The following is a 22,453-nucleotide window of genomic DNA, read 5'->3' as shown; positions in this document are numbered from 1 at the left end:
TTTACTATGTTAAAGTTAAAACATTTCTTTTTATTTAGACAAAAAAGAAAATGCTGTGAAATATTAATTTAAGAAGTGTTACATTTATGTTTTGGAATATTTGCTTAATGATGCAAAGATGTGTTGCATGCTCTTATGTTGCATTTGTTTAACTCTGGGAAGCTGTTACTTTGCCTACCTACAACACCTGATTGGTCTAATAAAAAGCTGAATATCCAATAGCTAGACAGGAGAGAGGGATAGGCAGGGCTGTCTGATAGAGTAAATAAATAAAAGGAGAAAAAGAAAAGAGGAGAAACAAGAAAGGGAGAAAGAGAGGAGGATACCAGGGGCCAGATACCCTGTAAAATATTCTTTTATACTATGTGAATTATGTGTCACTGTGATTGGGTTAATAAATAAGCTGATTGGCCAAACCTGGACAGATAGAGGTTAGGTAAGACTTGCAGAAAATAGAGAGAGAGCACAAGGAAGAATAGAAGTTTCTCAAAATTGTGAGATGAACTTGCATACTGAGAAAAAATATCAAGCCACATGGCAGAGCATGGATAAGAAACATGGGTTAGAAGCAAAACATGAGCAAAGGTGTCAAGACCATGATGGGGAAACCCACAGAAAAAAACTGACCTGAACTAGTGGGAGCTTGCTGACTCCAGACAGACAACCAAGAAACCTGCATAAGATCAATCTAGCCCTCCTGAAAGCAGGTGACAGTGGGTGGCTTGGGCAGTTTGTGCGCCCACTGGCAGTGGGACCAGGAGCAATCCCTAATGAATGATCTGGCTTTTGGGAGCCCATTTCCTACCAAGAGAAACCTAGCTCAGCCTAGACACAAGGAGGAAGGCCTTGGTACTGCCTGAACATGGTGATGTGACAGAATTCATTGACTCTCCATGGGAGGCCTTACCCTCTCTGAGGAGTAGATGGGAGGAGAGAGGGAAGGTGGGGAGGGAGAGGGAATTGGGATTGGTATATAAAATAAAATAAAATAAAATAAAACTTAAAAAGAAATAGGGGTTAATTTAAAATGTAAGAGCTAGTAACAAGCCTGAGCTACTGACTGAACATTTATAATTAATAATAAGTCTCTGAATGGTTATTTGGGAGAGGTGGCTGAGACAAAGAGAAACTATGCCTACACCACCCAGCCACAAGCCAGCTACAGAGTAAGAAGAAAGGTATATAGAATAGAGAATGATAAACCCAGAGGCAAAAGGTAAACATGATAATTTAAGAAAAGCTGGCTAGAAACAAGGCAAGCTAAGGCCGGGCATTCATGAGTAACAATAAGTCTCTATGTATTTATTTGGAAGATGGGTGGCGGGACCCTCACAGATCAAAGAGTAAAAAAACCAACAATAGGACAGACTCCTGAGCCCTTGTTCCTGTCAGCCCCACAGTTGCCCCTTCAGCTCTGACCAAGATGATTCTTCCACATCTCCTAAGGGACCTCCCCAGAGAGGGTAGAATTCAAGAGTTTGCGTGTTAAAACCAGATGCTATCCCTGCCCCATGTGGAAAGACTGGCCTGATAGAAACTTAACTACCTCTCCTAAGGCTGGGGGCCCTAAGCAGTTTGGGGGATACTCAGACATGTCCTAGGAGTCACATCTGACATATAACCCTGTTCTTATTAGTCTCAGTGATGATAAAATATATCCATCTCTAAGGAAAAAAGAAGTCTATCATTTTAAACCTTTTTGGTTTTCTTAAAAAGCATACTCTTTACTTACTGGTTATACTTTTTAAATGAAAAAAATCACAAATACTTTTTAATTTTGCTATTGTCATTCTTTTTCTTATAAGGAAAGTTTTCCATGTGCTAAAAAAAAGAAAAACAGCTTCCATAGCTATCTACATCTTTCCAATATTGTTCCTGTGCTTACCAGGTGCCAGTTTTTAACTCAAGGTCTTGTCATTTATTTGTTACTCTTAAAGACTAATTTTTGACTGGACTCAGAATTTCTCAGCGAGAACTGTCTCTTGGCAACCTGATCCTGGTGCTTTTGACTTCCTGCATTCTTTTGGCCAAAAGTTTCGCATATTCTGTGTCTCCTTCTTGTTTATCTTAGGGGACCGCTGCTCCAGAGCAGTGCATCAGTGTTTGTGCTGTGAGACACTGAGTCCTGGCTGCTTTAGCCCCGGCATTCCTGCCCTCTTTGTTTCCGACAACATACTGGGCAGACACTGTCTTCTTTAGAGAGATTAAAATGTTTGCAGATCCTGCTAACTCTTTTGTGCCCCAACCACCAAGGCACAGTAAGTACTATGTGACAGTCCAGGAATATCCTTCTCTCCTTTTTTTTTCTTACAGTAACCAAGCTGAGAACACTCAGATTGACATCCACAATGCAGCTGCAAACAAACTTGCACTTCCTCTCTCCAGTTCTCCTTGCTCTATAACAAGAATGCCCCTTACTCAGTAGCTTACTCAGTACTCAATACTCACCCCTTACTCAATACTCCTTACTCAATACTCAATACTCACCCCTTACTCAATACTCCTTACTCAATACTCAATACTCACCCCTTACTCAATACTCCTTACTCAATACTCAATACTCACCCCTTACTCAATACTCCTTACTCAATACTCAATACTCACCCCTTACTCAATACTCCTTACTCAATACTCAATACTCACCCCTTACTCAATACTCCTTACTCATACTCAATACTCAATCTTGATATCCACTGTTCTCCATATCGGTATAAACCAAGGGGCTCTTATTCTAAACAATGGATACTTTACTCACTAGATATGTTTTGCTACAAATATTCACAATATTGTCAACTGAGACTACTGCTATACTTACACAACAGAAAAGTACATTCAAGGGTAGGTACTTACATCTGAACCCAGACTTCTTGTGGTGCTTTGTAGGACAGGTTTAGGCATGGAAAGTTTTCCGCTCACTGGACTGTTCACCACAGGGGCTGGCACCACGTTCACCACATGGTTAGGTAGCTGTGTGGCTCCTCCAGCGACAGCAAGAACTGGCTGAGCAGAAGGCAGCACTCCAGGGGCCTGAAGTTGAACCATAGTAGGCTGAGAGAGCAGAACAGTCTGACCTGAGTTAAGAAAAAGCAAGGAATCAAGTGGTGCACAGCTATTGTGTCAGGGACCAGTTGAACACTCAGGTCTCCTCTACAGACAGACAGATTAATCCTGAAGAACTTCACAGGGTAAAATAAAACATCACCAATAGCAATGCACACTAAGGGGACTCCGATGCTGTGTCTTTAATGGGAACCAAGTTCATCCTCTTTGAGTCATCATTAACAAGCTTTCCTTTTTTTTTTTTTTTTTTTTTTTTTTTTTTTTTTTTTTTTTGAGCCAGGGTTTCTCTGTGTAACAGCCCTGGCTGTCCCGGAACTAGCTCTTGTAGACCAGGCTGGCCTCGATCTCAGGGATCCGCCTGCCTCTGCCTCCTGAGTGCTGGGATTAAAGGCGTGTGCCACTACTGCCCAGCTAACAATCTATTTTTAAGTCAGATATGGTAATACATACCTATAGTCTAAGTAGCTGAGAGGCTGAGGCAGAGGAACCACTCAAACCCAGGAACCTGTAGATCATTTGGACAGCACAGCAAACCTCAACTGATAAAATTTTAAAAGGCCAGGAGAGATGGCTCAGGGGTAAGAGTGTTTACTGCTCTTCAAGAGAGTCCAGATTTGATTCCCAGTGTCCACGCTGAGCAGCTTACAACTGCAACTTACAACTCCAGGAGTTTTGACACCATCTTCTGGCTTTTTCAAGTACATACACATGTGCACACATGTGCACACACACACACAATTTCAATTTAAAACCTTTTTAAAGCCAGGCCTGATGATGCAAGCCTGTAATAGTCACTATGGAGGTTGAAGTAGGAGAATCACATGTTCGTTCAGACCCTCATCTCACAAAGTAAATAAAAAGTGGACTGGGGATGTAGCTGAGTGGCAAAGGGCTTGCCTGCATGCACAAGGCCCAAGGTAATTCCCAGTACTGAGGGGAGGACGCAAAAATACTCACTAGAAACATAAACAAACCAGGCAGTAGTTCATTTTTATCTTCTTCAATATACCAACACATAACAAATTTGTTGTCATACCTACATTTTCCAAGTATTAGCCTCTGACGTTTATTAGTTTCTATATGAATTTTTCTTATTTTAAACAAATATACCTTTATACCCTTTAAATTATATTTACAAATACATACATATACAAATATGTAGGAAAGAGTCAAGTAATTACAAATGCCCAAAAAACCCAAATGAGATGGAATTTTAGTTAACAGACACAATGGCTATCTATAAATAATACCAACCTTTCCGATCGCTGCCAAAGCAATGATCTCAACTCTTTTCCTAGTCTTTGCGGTTGCCACTATCTTAAACTTGCGTTCATTGCCACGTACTCCGCTCACCACCCTCAGGAAAGCACGGACAACTCATAACACTGATCTAGTGAAATGGTACCCGCCTGCTTCCTTCCCTTGACAATTATATAAGGTGTTGAAACCCTTGCCTAATATCTGTGTACTTTGGCTTTATCTAGCTGAATAAAGGTACTATCATGACCAGAAACATTAATTCAATATAAATTTATAGTTCTTCAAGGACAACCAGACATTTTATGTTCAGGCAGTTTAAAATGACTTATAAAATTCAGTTTCATATTTCAAAGGGTTGGGAAAAACTGAAAATCAAAATACTTTCAGAACACCTGTTTGTTGAGAACATCTGTCTTAGCTAAAAAAAGATCACATTTATAAAATTCTTTGTTTCAGTGGCCTCAAAAAGCAGATCAGAAGTAGAATTCAAAGTCACCATTTTTCTCAATTCATATATTAGCACTTATAAGTAGTAAGTTTATAAGAAAATTTTAAATTAATTGCATAAATTTGAAATACATACAATTTAGTGGGGCATAACATTGCTAAATATGTTTATCTTCTCGTTTCCCATAAACTGACCTCTGTTATAAAATAAATTCACCAAAATGGAGAAATGGGTTAAAGGTAGTTATATGAATATATAGTCAGGCCAGAAATATAAGAAAAAAGTAATATTTAAATAATAGATGAACAAGGACTGTGTTTTTAACAACACTGAATAAGACATTAAGTCAAGCTGGTATTAAAAAGATAGACTTACTATGATGTAAAAACTGAAGAGGATTTCTAACTGCATATACTTACTTCTCAGGCATTAGAGTTTTAACCCAAGGCCTTGCACAAGCCAGGCAGGTCTTCTACCACTAAGTCCTGGGGTTTTTGAAACAAGATCTCACGATGTAGCTCAAAGACCTGCAACCTGCTATGTAGCCCAGGCTAACCTCAATTCATAATTCTCTAGCCTCAACCTCCCAAGTGCTGGAATTATAGGTACATGCTACCATGTCCAAAAGTACTCTTCTTGTACATCAAAGAGACAGCTCGGCCATATGAGATAATCATGGTGTCTGTGGGTTTCTATGGACTGTGAAAATGCACATGAGAAAAGACTACTAAGAATTTAGCTATGGGGCTGGAGAGATGGCTCAGCGGTTAAGGGCATTGCCTGCTCTTCCAGAGGTCCTGAGTTCAATTCCCAGCAACCACATGGTGGCTCACAACCATCTGTAATGAGGTCTGCTGCCCTCTTCTGGCCTGCAGGCATACACACAGACAGAATATTGTATACATAATAAATAAATATTAAAAAAAGAATTTAGCTATGAATTTGTATTGGTATAATAATGTATGGCTATAAATCCAAGGAGGATTTTTGGTTCAAGAGCAGCCTTGGACTATGTATTAAGATACCATCTCAAAACCAAAACAATAAAAGTATCAAATAAAATTAACAAAAGATATAGCCATCAATTTTTTGAAATAATTGTACAACAATAAATGAAATAAATTATTAGATTTACAATAACATCTTAGAACAAGTAGAGAATTGATGCCTTGTAAAATGCTGTATGGCTACTGCTTTTCCGCTCAACCCCACCACCCCACCACCCCACCACCCCACCATACAGAACCACTGGCATAAGCCAACACTTGGAGAAGAGAACAATGTCCGCAGAAACAATGTTCCATGCCTTCTAAGCTTAAAATTATGATTATATAAAAAAAGAAAACCTTCCTTCCTCTAAACATTGTTCCAAACTTTGAGCTTATTCCGAAGAACAGAGGAGATAATAAACATATTGAATCACCTCAAAGAAAGGATCAGACCTGTAGACCCAAATGTAGATTTAAAGCACTGGTAAATAACACTGTGAATGTCTGTAATATTCCTTAAAACTAATTTTAAAAAATAATCCAAAACTGGGCCTGGCAGTATAGGCCTATAATCCTCATTATAAATCCTATAATCCTAGCCAGGATAAAAGGATCACAAATTCAAGGTCAACTAGGGCTACAGAGGGAATTCAAGGTTAGCCTAAGCAACTCAATGAGACTCTGTCTCAAAACAGAAAGTGAAAAGAAGGCTGGGGAATGTATAGAGTTCAGAGGTAGTGGTAGAGAACTCGCCAAGTATGGACAGGGCCTTAGGTTCAATTCCATTACTAAAAAGAAAGAAAAGAAGGAAGGAGAAGGCAAGGAAAGAAAGGAGAGAGAGAGAGAGAGAGAATCCAATTTCACTGTCCCCTGTCTCACTGTCCCTAGTTCCAGCCAAGAGAACTGCATCTTATGGAGATAGGATTACCAAGACAATCTGTCCACCAATACAACTCATGTCCTACCAGGCCACTGCCGCCTCCCTTACTCCACGCTGTATTTCAAGCTCTTACACCCTAAAGTCCCCAACTGTCTTCACTTTACCTAAATCAAGGGTCCTCTAAAGATTTTAGGCATGTTCAAGTTCAAGACAGAATGGCAGGAACCACTAAATTTCTATTACAGTCTGTCCAAGAACAAAAGGCTCTCGTAGTTACTTGCTAAGTGCTGACCAGGCTGAAGACTACAACACAAAGGACTGTTTGGGGCATTCAGTAGTTAGCAGCTGAACATAGGGACTATTCCTGGTGTGGAAACACATAAAACAGAACACACCAAAGGGTGGTTTATCCGTTTGCACACTCCAAATCCTCTCTAGTATCACAGGCAAATCCCCTTCATGGACAACAGCTGGATTCAATGCTAAAGCAATGCTGAATGATACGACCACTGATTTTCATGATCAGTTCTTTCTTTTTAACTTTCTTCAAAAACTGCAAACTACATAGCAAACATTTAAGGAATACCTACTTTGTTTTAGCATACTTGTGTCAACTTGGTTACATATTTCTTTGCACCAAGTTTTCTCATCTATAAAATAAAAATATTAATACTTATCCTGAGAGATATGTAACTATTAAATAAGATAATGTATTTTTAAGCCCTTAGAAGAACGTCTGACAAATAACAACAGCTTAGCATCCATTCATTATTGGCCCTTTTTCTACACTAATAGTAGCTTCCCTGTACTATCAACTCATTAGTCTTCGCAATTGGTACGAAACTATTTATACAAATTTAAATCGCAATTAAAAAGCAGAATTCTGAGAATAAAACCGATTACATTTTTAGAAGATTAATTAATTGTAATATATAGTATAATATAATTAATTACTAAGCCTTGGCCGGCCAGACAAGTTAGCTTCACTCAACCATCCCCGCTTACAAGATGTTACTCTTTATGCATCCCCTAATTTCAGGGATTTGTGGTATCATCAAAAAAGTCTAAGACAAACATAGACATCACCAAAAAGACTTTCCTCTCTGCCCTCACGGCCTCTCTCCCCCACACATGCCCCCGTCAATTACCACCCCTTACAATGCTAGGCTTTGTAACAGCTCTACTTCCCATCCTGGTTCTCCATTTTCAGATAGTCTAGGCTTTAATCATCTTTCAACTGCTCTACTTACAACATTCTTACAAGGCACAGAAGACTTAGAAGCAAAAATATAGAAAAACAATCCAAGTTGGCAGAATTCAATAGACAATGCCAGGTTAATTAGACTGGCACAAAGTTCTATAGAAAATAATGAAGCTATACTGTAAAGTTAGAAAACTAAGTTGGAACCAAATTGTGAAGCACTTTAACCCCACATTAGAGAATATGAACTTAAATCTGTAAGTATTACATCTCTGCCATTTTTCTTTTTTGTCCATGTAGTATATGTATGTTTTCAAATGTGTGTACATGTGTGTTGAGGCCAGAGGTTGATGACAGGTGTCTTCAGTGGCTCTCCACCTTACTTTTTGAGACAGGCCTCTCCCTGAAACTGGACCTTATCAGTTAGCCAGGCAAGCTGCTCTGTGACCTCTAAGGGATCTGCCTATCTCCATAAAGGCACTAGAGTGTCCTACCCAGCTTTTTATGTGGGTGCTAGGCATCTGAACTCAGGTTCCCATGCTTATGTAGGAAGCGTTTTACTGACTGAGCAATCAATCACCCCAGCCCTTTCTTCCTCTCATTCCACTCTCAAATTAAAATAATAATATATGAAAGACACACATTTAATCTGCAAGTTGTAATACTAATACCAAAATCCATAGATTACATTATAAAAACAATCTATTGGCACATGCTCATCAAAAAAAAACAGTCTTCAGATCATGTAAAATCACTGAAGTTCAGAATGTATGATTTTTAACCTCTGGAACTGATAAAATGCTTGGAAAAGAATAATCTGGTTTTTGCTATAAGTAAAGATCTCAGTGTGGTGGTGGCACAAGCCTTTAATCCTGGCTCTCAGGAGGCAGAGGCAGAGGCAGGTAGATCTCTGGGTTTGAGGTCAGCTGGTCTACAGAGGGAGTTCCAGGCCAGGACAGCCAGGACTACACAGAGAAATCCTTTCTCAAAAACAGAGATCCACCACTTAAGCACAGGCAACAGTTTAAAGCCAACTGATTCCTGAGGCCATCCCCCTCCTTTACATACGGCCATATTAGCACCAGACTTAGAATTTTATACATGTTTTAATAGCTGTGGGAACTGTAAGAAGATTCTTCATGAACTCAAATTCTTAGCTTTCAGATATACACAAATCATTTTGAGGTCTTGGCAAAAGATTTAAGAACTATTCCTAAAACTCTATATGAATATACAGTAAGTCTTTTGCCTTATTTCAAAGAGTTTATCCTAAATGGGGGAAGGTATTTCAAACTATTTTATCTATTAGCATTGTTCTTTTATCTGGGAACCTTTTTGTTTAGTTCTTTTTATTGATGTCTAATTGCCTATGGTCACTTAATAAACAAGGTTAATACACATGATCAAATTTATGAAGCCTCTCTCATTGAAACCATGCTCCGAAGAAATGCGCTAGCCATTCATAAATGCAGATACAGCCATAAAAGTAAATGTAACTCTGATGTTTACTTACACATGCCCTATTAACTCCTAGTGCTAAATGTTGCCAATAAATTAGATCCTGAGAAATGAGTACTGCATAAATCTTCTCATAGCCTTGTGCATAGAGATCAGTGCAAGTACAATGGCGACGAAGCTGCCTAGGAGATGTCCCATAACTCAAAATTACCAAACCCTCAAAGCTGAACTTCTTTCAATAGTAAACTTTCTTGTAGACCCAAGCACGTGAGGCCATCTAGTGGGTAAAATACAGAAAAACACCAATTCTGAGCTAGCTGGCAGCAGTCAGTTCTAAAACCTAGTTCAATGCCTTGCTTACCAAACCACACAGTCTCCTCAGAAATTAAGAGCCAGAGTTATTGTTCAACACATACTTGATTTGAAATGGTCCTTATTATTTTAAATCATAACCACCCCTCAAAAACAAAACAAAGCAAAAAAGACCATAGTTAGAATAATCTCAGAATAAAGTAGCAATACAAACAAAATCTCCCAAATGATTTCACAATATCAAAAGCCTCAGTCAAGTGTGGTGCACACCATTAGTCCCAGCACTCAGGATGCAGAAACAGGTAGATCTCTGTTGATTTGAGGTCAGCCTGGTCTACTTATAGAGTTCCAGGCCACTAAAGGATACATAATGAAACTCTGTTTCAAAAAAGAAATAAAAAAGCATGGGGATCATGGGAGATGGTAGAAGGGGAGAAGGGAGGAAGGGAGAGAGAGAGAGAGAGAGATTGATATATATAAAATCATTTAAATAAATAAAACAATTTAAATAAAATAAAATTTTTATTTTAACAATTTTTTTAAAATTAAAAATAAAGATTTAAAAATAAACCAATTTAAACAATTTAAAAAGAAATCAACAAGAACAAAAAATTGGTGCCTTAAATACAGATATTATCCCAATAAAACCTGTAAGAAGAGAAGAGGCAACAGATATCAGTGACCTGTAGAACTCTGTCCCCACAAGGACAGAAACTATATCAGTCATCTCTGCAAAGCCCTCAGATCCAAGTAAATTCCTGACACCATGGTGCATGCTCAAAAACTATAACCCAAATTAAAATAACTCACGTTATATAAGCCTTAGTGCTTCCAATAAACACAGAGCACCATAGTCTACACAGGTACCTTTAGTGGGTGCAGGCTGTATACTGATGATCGATTGCTGCTTTGCCAGTGGCATAAGGGCTGGGAGTGTCTGAATAATGATGGTTTTTGCTGGAACACTGGCATTTGTTTGAGTCTTGGGTACTGCTGGAAGTAATAAAGGCTTGGGCTGAACTGAAGGTTTTGAACTCATTTGATTTTTTTTCTTTGGAGTCAGTCCATGTTCTGGAGGAAAAAACAAAACCTCAAATCAATCTGAAGAAAATAAAGAAAACATTTATATTATATTATAATTATATTATATTATATTATATACTTTCCTCTATGCATTATCTTGACTTCTAAGAACAATCACCAGTGAGTGTAAACCCAGCCATTCTTTACATGACTGGACTGAAGAGAGCCCTCAGTCTGGGATCGTCCTTTCTGCAGCTTTGTAAAGGGGACCGTGAACTGGTAAGGACGATGCTAAAACTACTGAATAATGTCTAGACTAGCATGAGGTAAGAGTCGTCACCTCTCACATTCAGTCTCCTTGCCAGGACCCTTACAACCCCTCCTGAAGATGACAGATCCATGTCTATTTTAAGTTTATTTCACCTGTGAAGACAAGGCCCATCACAAAAGATTTTATTCCCTTGTCCTCTTCACAGTAATCATTCAGAACAACAACTATATAATATACTCATTTAGGGGCTGGAAAGATGGTTCAGCACTTAAGAGTACTGGTTGCTCTTCAAGAAGACCTGAAATCTGGAACAGCTTACAGCTACTTTATAATCCCAGTTCCAGGGGATTTGAAGCCCTCTTTTAGCGTCTGGAGGCAGGAGGCACACAGTTGATTCACATACAAAAATGCATATAAAACACCCATATACATAAAATAAAATGATACACTAATTTTAAAATATAAGCCAGCTTAATAAATATATGCTTAATCTAATATTTTCCTTTTAAAAATTGAACCTACGTTATCTAAAATAGAAATAATAGAAATTGGGAGACAGACAGATACCAGTTTTGTTTCCAGGACCAATGACAGGCTTGTCTTCTTTGAGTGGCTCTACAGAAGAGGGGCTGTTACAGCTTTCACCATATAAGGAAAGGGGAGACTGGGAGCTGGAAGACAAATCCAACTCCTCCTGCAGCAAAACACAAACAAATTGATGCCTATGAGTACAACCTTCTGGCAACAAATTACTTAGAAAGGGAACAAGAGCATATGAGAAGTGCGCAGGACAACTTACTGCGAAGATAAAGTACAATATGAAGCGACTACTGATAAATCAACTCTCATCAGCCTCAAGGATGTAACTCAGATAGCATCTGTATACTGCACTTGTGTAGTAAACAGAAATCGTTATCGGTCTCTCCACTTCGTCCCACAAACTTCAGAGCTTACTTGGTTCTGAGTCATACAAACATATTTATCATCATAAGGCTAGAACTACAATTAATATACTTTCCCATTTATTTGCTATTCTTGCAGATGACCCAGGTTCAGTTCCCAGCATTCACAAGGTATTTCACAACCACCTATAACTCTAGTTCTAGGGTATCTGACATCCTCTTCCGACCTCTGCAGACACTAAGCAAACACATGGCACACATACATATATGTAGGCAAACACTTCTACATATAAAATAAAATTATCTAAAGCAAAATCTTAAAAAAAAAAAAGATGTGGGAGGCTAATTGACAATTGAGAGTTTATCCATCATAAAAAATACAAACTTGGCAGTAACAACTGAGAGTTTTATGTCATAAAGACTACAAAGTTGGCAGTTAATAGGGAAATGAGACCAGCAATACCTAAACCCAGCAAGAGTCTGAAACTTCGGAGCTGGGGAAATGGGTCACTAAAGAGCTTGCCCTCTCACACTACAGTTCCAGTGCTGGGAAGGTGCAGACAGGGGGATCCCTGGGGCTCTCTGGTCAGCCACCTGATCAGTTAGGTCAAGGCAAGTGAGGCTGTCTCACAAAGGTGAGGTATTCCTGAGGAACCAGCCTCCTTATACACCAACACACACGTAGGAACTGCGGAACACAGTTTAATATCTTAAACATGCAACTGATTCTTGAAAATAACACAAAAATGACAGCAAATCCATAGAAAAACTATCAAAAGACAAGAATAAACCATTTATAGAAGATCAGAAATGCATAATGAAAATGTAGAGTTTGAAAACAATCAGTAATCAAAGAAATCAAAATTAAACAAAAAAAAAAAAAACAGATAACATCAAGCATTAGCAGAAAAGCTCCAAGGCCCCCAATCACTGCTGATGAGCCTGCAGAGTACCTACGGCAACACCCAGAGAGCTGAAGTTGTCAAAATGAGTGTCTGTGGCCTGCCACCTGCTTTTTTCTATTCTTGGACATACCTCCCAAAGGGATTCTGTGTGGACACAGGTCCACAAGAGAATATTTTTTCACAATATTCTTCATGATATGGGTAAAATACAATGAATGCTTATCAAAATATGCAGTTAGAGGCAACAGATTTTATGTATATAGAGCAATATGAATTAATCTTTAAAAGTAAATAAAATCCAGGCATGTGGTACGCCCTTTAACCTTATCACTCAAACAGCTAAAGCAGAGTATCATTGAGTTCAAGGCTAGCTTGAACTTCAAAGCACGAGTTTGTATCAATACCCAAAATATAAATTAATAATAATACATATTTAAATAGGATACCTAATATAATAACATTTGCATAAATTTAAAATATATGCCTGTAACTAAAATCAGTTAGGAGAAAAACAAATCTTTTAAGAAATAATATTGGCATAAACATTTTGATAATAATTTAGAGAAACATAAAATTAAGCCTGTATCTTGCATCACATATAAGAAAATTTCAAATTAATCTGAGATCTATATATTAAAAATAAAACATGAGAAATTTGTATTAATACTCATATAGAAAATATTTCTTCCTGAATAATTTAACCATTAGCCACTAGATGGCGCTGCAGGACCACCATCCATGCCTGGGGGCCTTAACAGAGCACCAGAAGGCTAGGGAGGGCATGCACAAGGGGAACCCTGTGATCTGAGAGGTCAGGGCAAGGGTGAGGCAATGGCCCAGGAGAAAGCCTTGATGTAAGATGGCTAGGCACAATGAAAACAGTAAAAGATCACAGGAGCAATAGGAATAAATAACCACAGCAATGGATTATACATAATCTAAATGAAATGGGCAACAATGAGCCCATGCTAACAAACAGGCAAATGAGTATCATAAAAAAGTGCGCTGAGTTCAATCCCAGAACCCACATGGCAGAGTCTGCCTTCCACACATTCCCCGTGACCTATCCACGAATACACACATGCATCATGCACATACACAAAATAAAAATGTAAACGTTCCTTTTGTAAAAACAGGACTTTTTCATGATTTTAAAGTGCCTTTTTCATAAAATGCTGGCAACTAGCCAAGAGAGAAAGAATAACGTCATAGCTGCGCATCTGGCGGGAGCTGGAATTAACTGAGGTGACCGTCACCATTAGCGGTACAAGCTGAAGTTGGGTCGCCACAGTGAAGCTTTAGCGTCAAAAATAAATGAGAAGACGGATGGTGGGTGGCTTGTGCTTATTACCTCAGCTTTTGAAAGACAGAGAGGCAGGAGAATCAACTGAAGGTCATCTTCCACTAACTAGCAACTTTAAAGCCAGCTTGAACAGATCCTCTCTCAAAGACAAAGCAAAAGCAAACAAAAGACAGACACAGAATCGTGTCTGTGACATTCCTACCACAGATACAAAATCTGAATCCAATCCTGAAGAAACGCCTGGCAATCCAATCACAAAGCTCAAGAAAGAAGAATTGTTCCAGAACGAAGAAAAGTAAAACAGTAAGAAAACGACATACGATATAGCTGGACGTACGATATAGCCGGACGTACGATATAGCCGGACGCTTCTGCTGGTCTAGAGGACAGTACTGGGGAATCTGACACAATCTAAATGGGGGCTACACATAAAATTATTATTATATATCAATGTTTAGTTCCTTGTTTTGATGGCTGTATTGTTAAATAAAAAAATTCTTGTTCATAGGTGGCAGACGTTAAAAGTATTTGGAGTTCAGTCCACCTGGGGCAACCGCCTCTCAAATGGTTTAGACAAGATCTCTGCAAAATACTTTGAAATTTAAGGTTACTCCAAATGAAAAGACAATGTAAGCAAGATAAAAAGAATAAAAACATAGGCTGAAGGTGGTGGCACACGCCCTTAATTTCAGGAGAGAGGCAGGGGCAGGTAGATATCTAAATTCAAGGCCAGCTTGGTTCAGAATGAGCTACAGGACAGCCCGGGCAACACAGAGAAAGAAACCCTGCTTCAAAAAACAAAACAAAAAAAATCAATAAAAAGTAAACATTAGAGAATGTCTTTATAAGTGATAAAAACCTTTTGAAAAACAGGAGAAGTAAAAATAGGAAGAAAGGAGGAAGAGAAGTAGAAGGCAGAAAAAAGAAATGAGGATGAGGAAGAGTATCAATAATAATAATAATAGCAGTACTAGTAGTAACCATAATAGTAAATATATTTTATTTATAAAATATACATTTTATATTTTAGTTTATATATTTATTTAATTATATTATATTATATTATATATTATATTTGTTATGTTATATATTTAATTATATTATATATTAATACTTATATTTTATATAAATATAGAAATAAAAAACAATAAGCAATAGAAAACCAGGCTGAGTATCCTGGAACACATCTTTAATCTTAGCACTCAGAAGGCTGAAGCAGAAGAATCTCCACAAGTTCAAGACCAGCCTGATCTCCAAATTAGTTCCAGGCCAGACAGGGCTTGACAGTGAAACCCTGCCCCCCCCCCAAAAAAAAGGAAAAAAAAAAAAGAACCCAAGTCAGACACAGTGTCACATTCCTGCACTGAATCCAGCCTGGGCAACCCAGAAAGACTCTACTTTTAAAAAAGAACTCTGTAATCCCAGCACGCGGGATGCTGAGGCAGCAGGATCACATGAATGATGCCACCCTTAACTGACAGGCTCAAGAACTGCCTTGAATACAAATCTCTAGGCATATCCATGAGGGAGCTTTGATTAGACTGAGCTAGGAAGACCCACCCTAGATGTGCGCAGCACCATTCCATGGGCCAAAGGTCCAGCCTGAAACACACAGAAAACAAGCAGAGCGAAGCATTCATCTGTCTTCTTTCTGACCAGCTACAACAAGAGCAGCAGCCTCACTCCACGCTGCCATACCTTCCAAAATAAACCTTTACTTCCTGAGTTATTTTGGGTAGGGGTTCTATCACAGCAACAGGAAAGTCACTAATACAGCGCTATGGTTAGATGCTGTCTCCAGAGCGTAGCCCAGTGCCGCGAAGCGCCTAGCACAGGACTGCATGAGCCCACAGCAGCTCTCAGAGGAGACCCACAGGGCTCAAGCTAAGCGGAGTCTGGAGATGGGAGGTGCAAAGCAAGACTGAAACGGCTAGAGGTAAACACGGGCAGATCTTGAAGGACTCAGCACACAGAGGATTTGAATGTCATGCTTTAAGTATCTGGAAGTTATTAAAAGGTTATAAGGCAAAGAACTTAGTCAATTTTATTTTAGGAGATTCATCTTTAAAGATGACTCTACCAACAAAGGTTTGGAGAGTTGGTAGGCAGACCACCAGTTAAAATCCTAATGTCTTTTATCCTAAGGTCAGATGATGATGGCCTGAAAAATGTGAGAAAAAAAAAACTAAGAAATAGTAAGTGAAAAAAGGGCTGGAAAGATGATGATTCAGCAGGTAAAAAATGCTTGCCATACAGGCCCGAGAAACTTAGTCCGATCCCCAACATGGGAGAAGGAAAGAACCAACTCCTGAAGGTTGTCGTCTACACACACTCACGGGCGGGGGGGTGGGGGGGGGAGTATAGAATCACCAAGATTTAGTAATTGGTTAAATATAGAACCTTCCAGAATAAAGATACCTAATTTACAAAAGATAAAACATGAAACATTAATTTGACTTTTCTTCTTATGTTTTAGCTTTTTCGTATTTAATCAGGTACTTCATTTTCTTGACCTCAAAGCTGAGACAGACACACTCCAAAGGAGCTACCAGACTTTTGTAAAGATCTTAGTTCATGCCAAAGACAATGGTAGGAGTTCCTGAACTAAACAGATCATATCCCAGGTTCTGTGAGCCAGGAATTATAAATCTTGCATTCCTCCATGTCCTTAAAGAATGTATACTCTAGTAGAGAGGAAAGGGAAGCATAGAAAGAAAATATACAAACAAGCAAAGACCATTAGGCACTAAGAAAGTGAGAACAAAGGGGGGTGAGCCAAACCTATGAAGCTAACAGCCTTCTCACTCCCACGAGTCCCTTGTCAAGTCACATCTTCCTCAGAGGAATAAGGTTCCTTGAAACACGTACTGTCAGCTGCCTCCCCCGTTAGAACCCAGTTCATCACAATAGACTAGCCACTTACAGGAACATGCTGAGTAGACGAGCAGGAGTCTACAGACCGGGGAGATGAGACTGAACAACTTGAGGAAGCTGGAGAAAGAGGCTGGGGTTCTGCCTTAATATCTTTAACTGAAAGACATGGAGAAAAGGTTTTACACTCAAATCCATATAAATGCAAAACAATGAGTATAAAATAAAGTAATGGTCTCTTAAAATTCTATCAGTAGTGAGGGGAAAGTTACAAAAGTATGTCATTTCAATGAAAAACTAAGGATCAGCAAACAGTGTACACTTCCACTCCTGTAGGAAGCTGCATCTGCACTAACTCTCAGGAGAGCCCAAAGGGAGAAATTGGTTACATAGTTGCTACTTCCTATCTTGGCTGAGGAGCAATAGAAGAAACATTCTTCTACTCTATAAGCTTTTCTATGTTTTCAATATTATATAGACCATACACAAAAAGTCAAATACCCAGAAAGAGAAAAGAAACAAGAATAACCAGCATTCTCCCAGCTAAATCCTACAGATCTCTTCCCCCTCATTTTACTGATCTTGCTCAGCTCCTGACTCCCACCATAAAATATGGAAAATACAAGGTCAATGTTCTCACTAGATTCTTAGTTTTTTGTATCATTTTTGGCTTTTGTTTGTCTAGTTGGTTGGTTAGTTAGCTGTTGCTGTTGTTTTTGGGATGCTGAATGTCAACCTCAGGACTCTGCATGCTACATAAACACTTTACCACTGAGCTACATCCCACCCAAGTTTTCTAATTACTACTGTGTAACTAAATCTAAGAACCTTAAAACAACCATCATATTAGGTTCCCAAGTGGAGAACACTTGTGTAACCCATATTCTATGAGAGAAGACAGGAATTGAGAAAAATAAGAACATCAAAGGAAGAATAGGAAGGGTAGAGATAGGAAGGTATTTAACAGGGAAAATGTGCTGATTATATGCACTCTATCTCAATTCCTATAATCTGTGACACTAATTATTAATATATTTCTAAGTCAGTTTCCTTTTAGACAGTATAGATGGGGCACGCAAGAAGGAAACATACTAGAAGACAGGAGAAAACATCCCTCAATTTCTCTTATCAGCCTTGGCCTATCAGTAACAACCTGTCCCAGGTTCTCTCAGCACACTCAAACCCAATCTTATCATATTCCTTTAAGAATATCAGTGTGCTGGGCGGTGATGGCACATGCCTTTAAACCAGGCACTTGGGGAAGCAGAGGCAGGCAGGTCTCAGTGAATTGAGGCCAGCCTGGTCTACAGAGTGAGTTCCAGGATAGCCAGGGCTGTTACACAGAAAAACCCTATCTCAAAAACAAACAAACAAACAAAAAAATCAATGCTGCTAGCTGCCAGCCTCACCAAAAAACATGAGCTCTGGGTTCTGGGAGAGCCCCTGTCTCAAAGAAATAACTCAGGAGGTGAGGGGAATAGAGAGATGAGGCCACAGCTATGAACACTTGCTGTTCTAACAGAGGACCTCGGTTTGATCCCACCACCCATGGGGCAGCTCACAACTGTCCATAACTCCAGCTCCAGGGGAGCTGATGTCCTCTTCTGACCTCCACAGGCAACAGGCACTCACACGGTGCACAAACATACATGCGAATAAAACAGTCATACACAGAAAAATATTGCTAAGTGAGGAGGGAACACAATTCCTCTAGCCTCTACACACATAAATATATATGCTACACACATGCACCACACTTACACACACCAGAAAAAAAGGGAATAACTTTCATATCTAGTTAACAAACAAAGTAAGATGTATTAGTAAGAAGAAACTATAAGTTATGAGAATGTTATTTTCTTTCGAAAAAAAAAAAGTGTAATTTTTATCCTTCAGTAGGTTGGCTCAAGGGTCTTAAAATAACAAAACCTGTAGAACAAAACCTGAGTGGCTGAAGAAGCTGCATGAAGTCAGGGGAAAATGTATAACGTGTAATCACGCTAGCCAGGGCTAAAGAGAAATAAAAAGCTTTAATTCAAAAAAAAAAAAATAACAGCATTAGAGCTAGAGATGCTCAGTAGTTAAGAACTGACTAACAAAGAAAGAGAAGAAAGAAAGGAGGGAGGGTTGGAGTGAGGGAGGGCTGGAGGAAGGGAGGGTCGGAGGGAGGGAGGGTTGGAGGGAGGGAGGGAGGGTCGGAGGGAGGGAGGGTCGGAGGGAGGGAGGGAGGGAGGGAGGGAGGGAGGGAGGGAGGGAGGGAGGGAGGGAGGGAGGGAGGGAGAAGAACTGACTAATCTTCTGAAAGACCCATCTTCAATTCCTCACACTCCAGTTCAGGGGCTCAGACACCTCTTCTGCTCTCTTTGGGCACCAGACACACAGTGGTGCAGACATACATGAAGGCAAAACATTCACACTCATAAACTTTAAATTTGAATTTTTAAAAATTAAACTGAACATTAAAATCCAAAGTAAACTATTGTAAAACTGCAGTTGAACTCTCTGTTTAAATAACAAGGGTTTTATGGTGTGTTGATCTGCTCTGAATAACAGACTGTGAACAGCCTATCATTGCATACTAGGCAACCAACACAGGAGACAAATATTTCAGCCAATTTCCTGTTCTCTCTGTTGCCATTACAAAGTTTGGATCACCTGAAAAATACAGCATTAGCCAAGTTGTGCCCCTTCCTCAGAAGCATGTACATCAAATGCAGGGGACCCCACTATCGGGATCCTAACTGCTGGTAACCCTAACGTCATCCTTTTCATTACACAAACTCTGCTGGCCAGGGTTTTCTGAACCACTTAATCCATGTATTAGGAACTATCCCAAGAGTGTGGCGGGAGCGCTGAAGGGTAAAGCACATCATTACCTGAGCAGAAGTGGCTACTGGAGCTCCAAATGTCGGATTCCCACGGCATCAAATCCAAATCAAAGTTAAGATGATCAAAATGATTTTCCTGTAGGTGTCATACCAGCAAATGATCAGAACAAAATACACATACCTTGGAATCAAACCGTCGGGCAGTTTACTACGGATAACATAATTGCTACTACCCAATCTAATAAAAAGAATCTAAGCCAACCACTTCACACTGCAGACGCATTTTAGAGAACCCAGAGATGCAGCCATTCTGGCTCGTGGGAGGACAAGAACAACTAGAATAGGTAACAGACTCCATGAGTCAGAGATTACTGAGATTTACTCTTTTCTGTGAAAACAGACCATTAAAGAGTCACAAAATGGTGAGAATAAATCTTACTAATCTTGAGTCATGGAGTCCATTTCCTCTATGGCCAAGCGTTGGTGGCACGTGCCTTTAATCCTAGCACTTGGGAGGCAGCAGCAGGCAGATCTCAGTGAGTTCAAGGCCAGCCTGGACAAGCTCCAAAGCTACACAGAGAAATCCTGTCAAAAAATAAAATTAAAATAAAATTCACAAAATGGAATTCTTTTGCCATAGAGAGATCCAGATCCAACAAGAGAGATGTTTTTGATAAACTAGTCCAAACAAATAGTTATTCATATCTTCTCCCTGTAAAGGAAAGAACAGACACAGCCAAAACAATGCAGGTATCATGAGGGTACTATCAGACAATGTTCTTCCCCACCACTCTGTGGTTCTCGAACTCCTAAAATCTTTATGAATTCAACAAATAAACCCAAAATCCACTTTTAAGACCAATAAGACAACTCAGCAGGTAAAGGTAATAAAGAATGAGGCAACCAGCTTAAGAAAAAAAAAAAAAAAAAAAAAAAACCTGGGCTTGAAGAGATGGCTCAGAGGTTAAGAGCAATGGCTAATTTTCCAGAGGTCCTGAGTTCAATTCCCAGCAACCACATACATAGTGGCTCATAACCATCTATACTGAGATTTGGTGCCTTCTTCTGGCCTGTAGCATACATTCAGACAGAACACTGTATACATAATTAATAAATTATGGGAGGCAGGGGCAGGTGTATCTCTGTGAATTCAAAGCTACACTTCATAGCAAGTTCCAGACCAGCCTGGACCATACAATGAGACCTTGTCATTTAAAAAAAAAAAAAAAAAAACCTTTAATGGCTCAAAGAATTACAATAAGCTTTTAAAATTAATTTATTTTTATTTTATGTAGATATGTTTTGCCTGCATGTATGTCTGTGCAGCATGCGTGTGCAGTGTCTGCAGATTCCAGATCCTCTCAAACTAGAGTTATAAGCAGTTGTTAGAGGCCATGTGGTTGCTTAGAATTGAACCAGGGTCCTCTGAAAGAGCAACCAGTGTTCTTTGCCACTAAGCCATCTCTCCAGGCCTCCAATAACAGTTTTTATATAGTTCTCTGAGTAATCACAAACAAAGGTAAAAATATGACTAATTTCTAGAGCTCTTAAAAAGGAAGCCGGTAAGCTTGACTAGATCTATGACTCACCATGCCTCTTATTACTACTATTCCCACAAGCTGCAAAGTATCTAAAGATCAAGAAATAGGACTTGGTGCGGTGGATCAGCCCTAGAACCCCAGCACTCAGAAGGCTGGGGCAAGAGGACTGCTAGGAACTGCAGGCCGGCTGAGACACATAGTAAGTCCCAGAAGAGCCAAGACTACAGAGTGAAGCCCCGTCTCCAAAAGAAAAAGAAAAAAAATGACTTTCCCGAGGTCACCACCCCCTAGGACCAAACAATATGCTAAGCCAACAAGTCTTCTCAAACCAGCACTCAGGAACTTTATAGCTCTGCATTTACTGACTGCAAAGGAGCTACTAACATTCCTGATTAATGATGTCTTTTAGCTACTAGCCTAAGCTACTGTCCTGAAGCCCTGTACATTAATCACAGTGCAGATGAAGCATCAAGTCGCTCACTATTCTCCTCCAGGACTTACGTAAGTTTCATTTGCTGGATCGAACTGCACCTCATCAGTATCTGTGAAGTAGCCCAGTTCAGCAAACAACGTAGACTCTGGAATAAAGAAGGACAAAGAAAGCAGCTGTCACTCATGAGCCTGACCGTGGGACAACTCTGCACCCTGGGCAGCTCTATCAGCTTCCACTGGGCCCTGCTACTGCTGACAAGCTCGAGCAATGCGAACATCACGAGAACATGGGCTTGGCTCCCCAGAACATATAAAAAAGTTGGGGACAGCTGTACATATCTGAAATCTGAGCACTGGGGAGGCAGAGAAAGGTGGAGCCCTAGCGCTTGCTAGCCACATCCGTGAACTCCAGCTTCAATATGAGACTGTCTCAAAGACAAAACAAAACAAAAAGTAGAGGTGTGACAAGAAGGCTCAGCAGTGAAGCATCTGCAGCGCAAGTCTGACGACCTGAGCTCTAGCCCCTGAAGCCACACAGGCTGGAAGGAGAACTAACTCCACAGCGCTGTCCTCTGACCCCTGCACACGCACTGTGGCACGCCCACCCTCACTCCAACACACACGCACACACACAAGAAAATTTAATTGAAGAAAAAATAAGATGGAACTGACTGAAGAAGACTCCCAACATGAGCACACACATGTACATGCACTCACAAGCACACACATGTACATGCACTCACAAGCACACACATGTACATGCACTCAC

At 39.7% G+C, this 22,453-nt stretch overlaps 1 protein-coding gene across 1 annotated transcript in view; it reads right to left on the bottom strand.

Moving 5' to 3' along the window:
- The window catches only part of Atf6 (activating transcription factor 6), a 158,799-nt gene that overhangs the window by 123,246 nt on the left and 13,100 nt on the right, over window positions 1-22,453 (bottom strand). Inside the window, exons 2-7 of the mRNA XM_038349564.1 lie at window positions 21,754-21,830; window positions 19,760-19,847; window positions 16,936-17,042; window positions 11,470-11,596; window positions 10,476-10,679; window positions 2,851-3,071 (exon numbers count right to left, since the gene is read on the bottom strand). Of these exons, the coding sequence (XP_038205492.1) occupies window positions 2,851-3,071; window positions 10,476-10,679; window positions 11,470-11,596; window positions 16,936-17,042; window positions 19,760-19,847; window positions 21,754-21,830 (824 nt within the window). The remainder of the gene's footprint in view (window positions 1-2,850; window positions 3,072-10,475; window positions 10,680-11,469; window positions 11,597-16,935; window positions 17,043-19,759; window positions 19,848-21,753; window positions 21,831-22,453) is intronic.

This window comes from Arvicola amphibius, chromosome 12 (assembly GCF_903992535.2).
Source record: "Arvicola amphibius chromosome 12, mArvAmp1.2, whole genome shotgun sequence".
Classification (NCBI taxonomy): Eukaryota; Metazoa; Chordata; class Mammalia; order Rodentia; family Cricetidae; genus Arvicola; species Arvicola amphibius.
The sequence above is the reverse complement of the archived record's forward strand: the minus strand, read 5'-3'. Positions and strand labels throughout refer to the sequence as shown.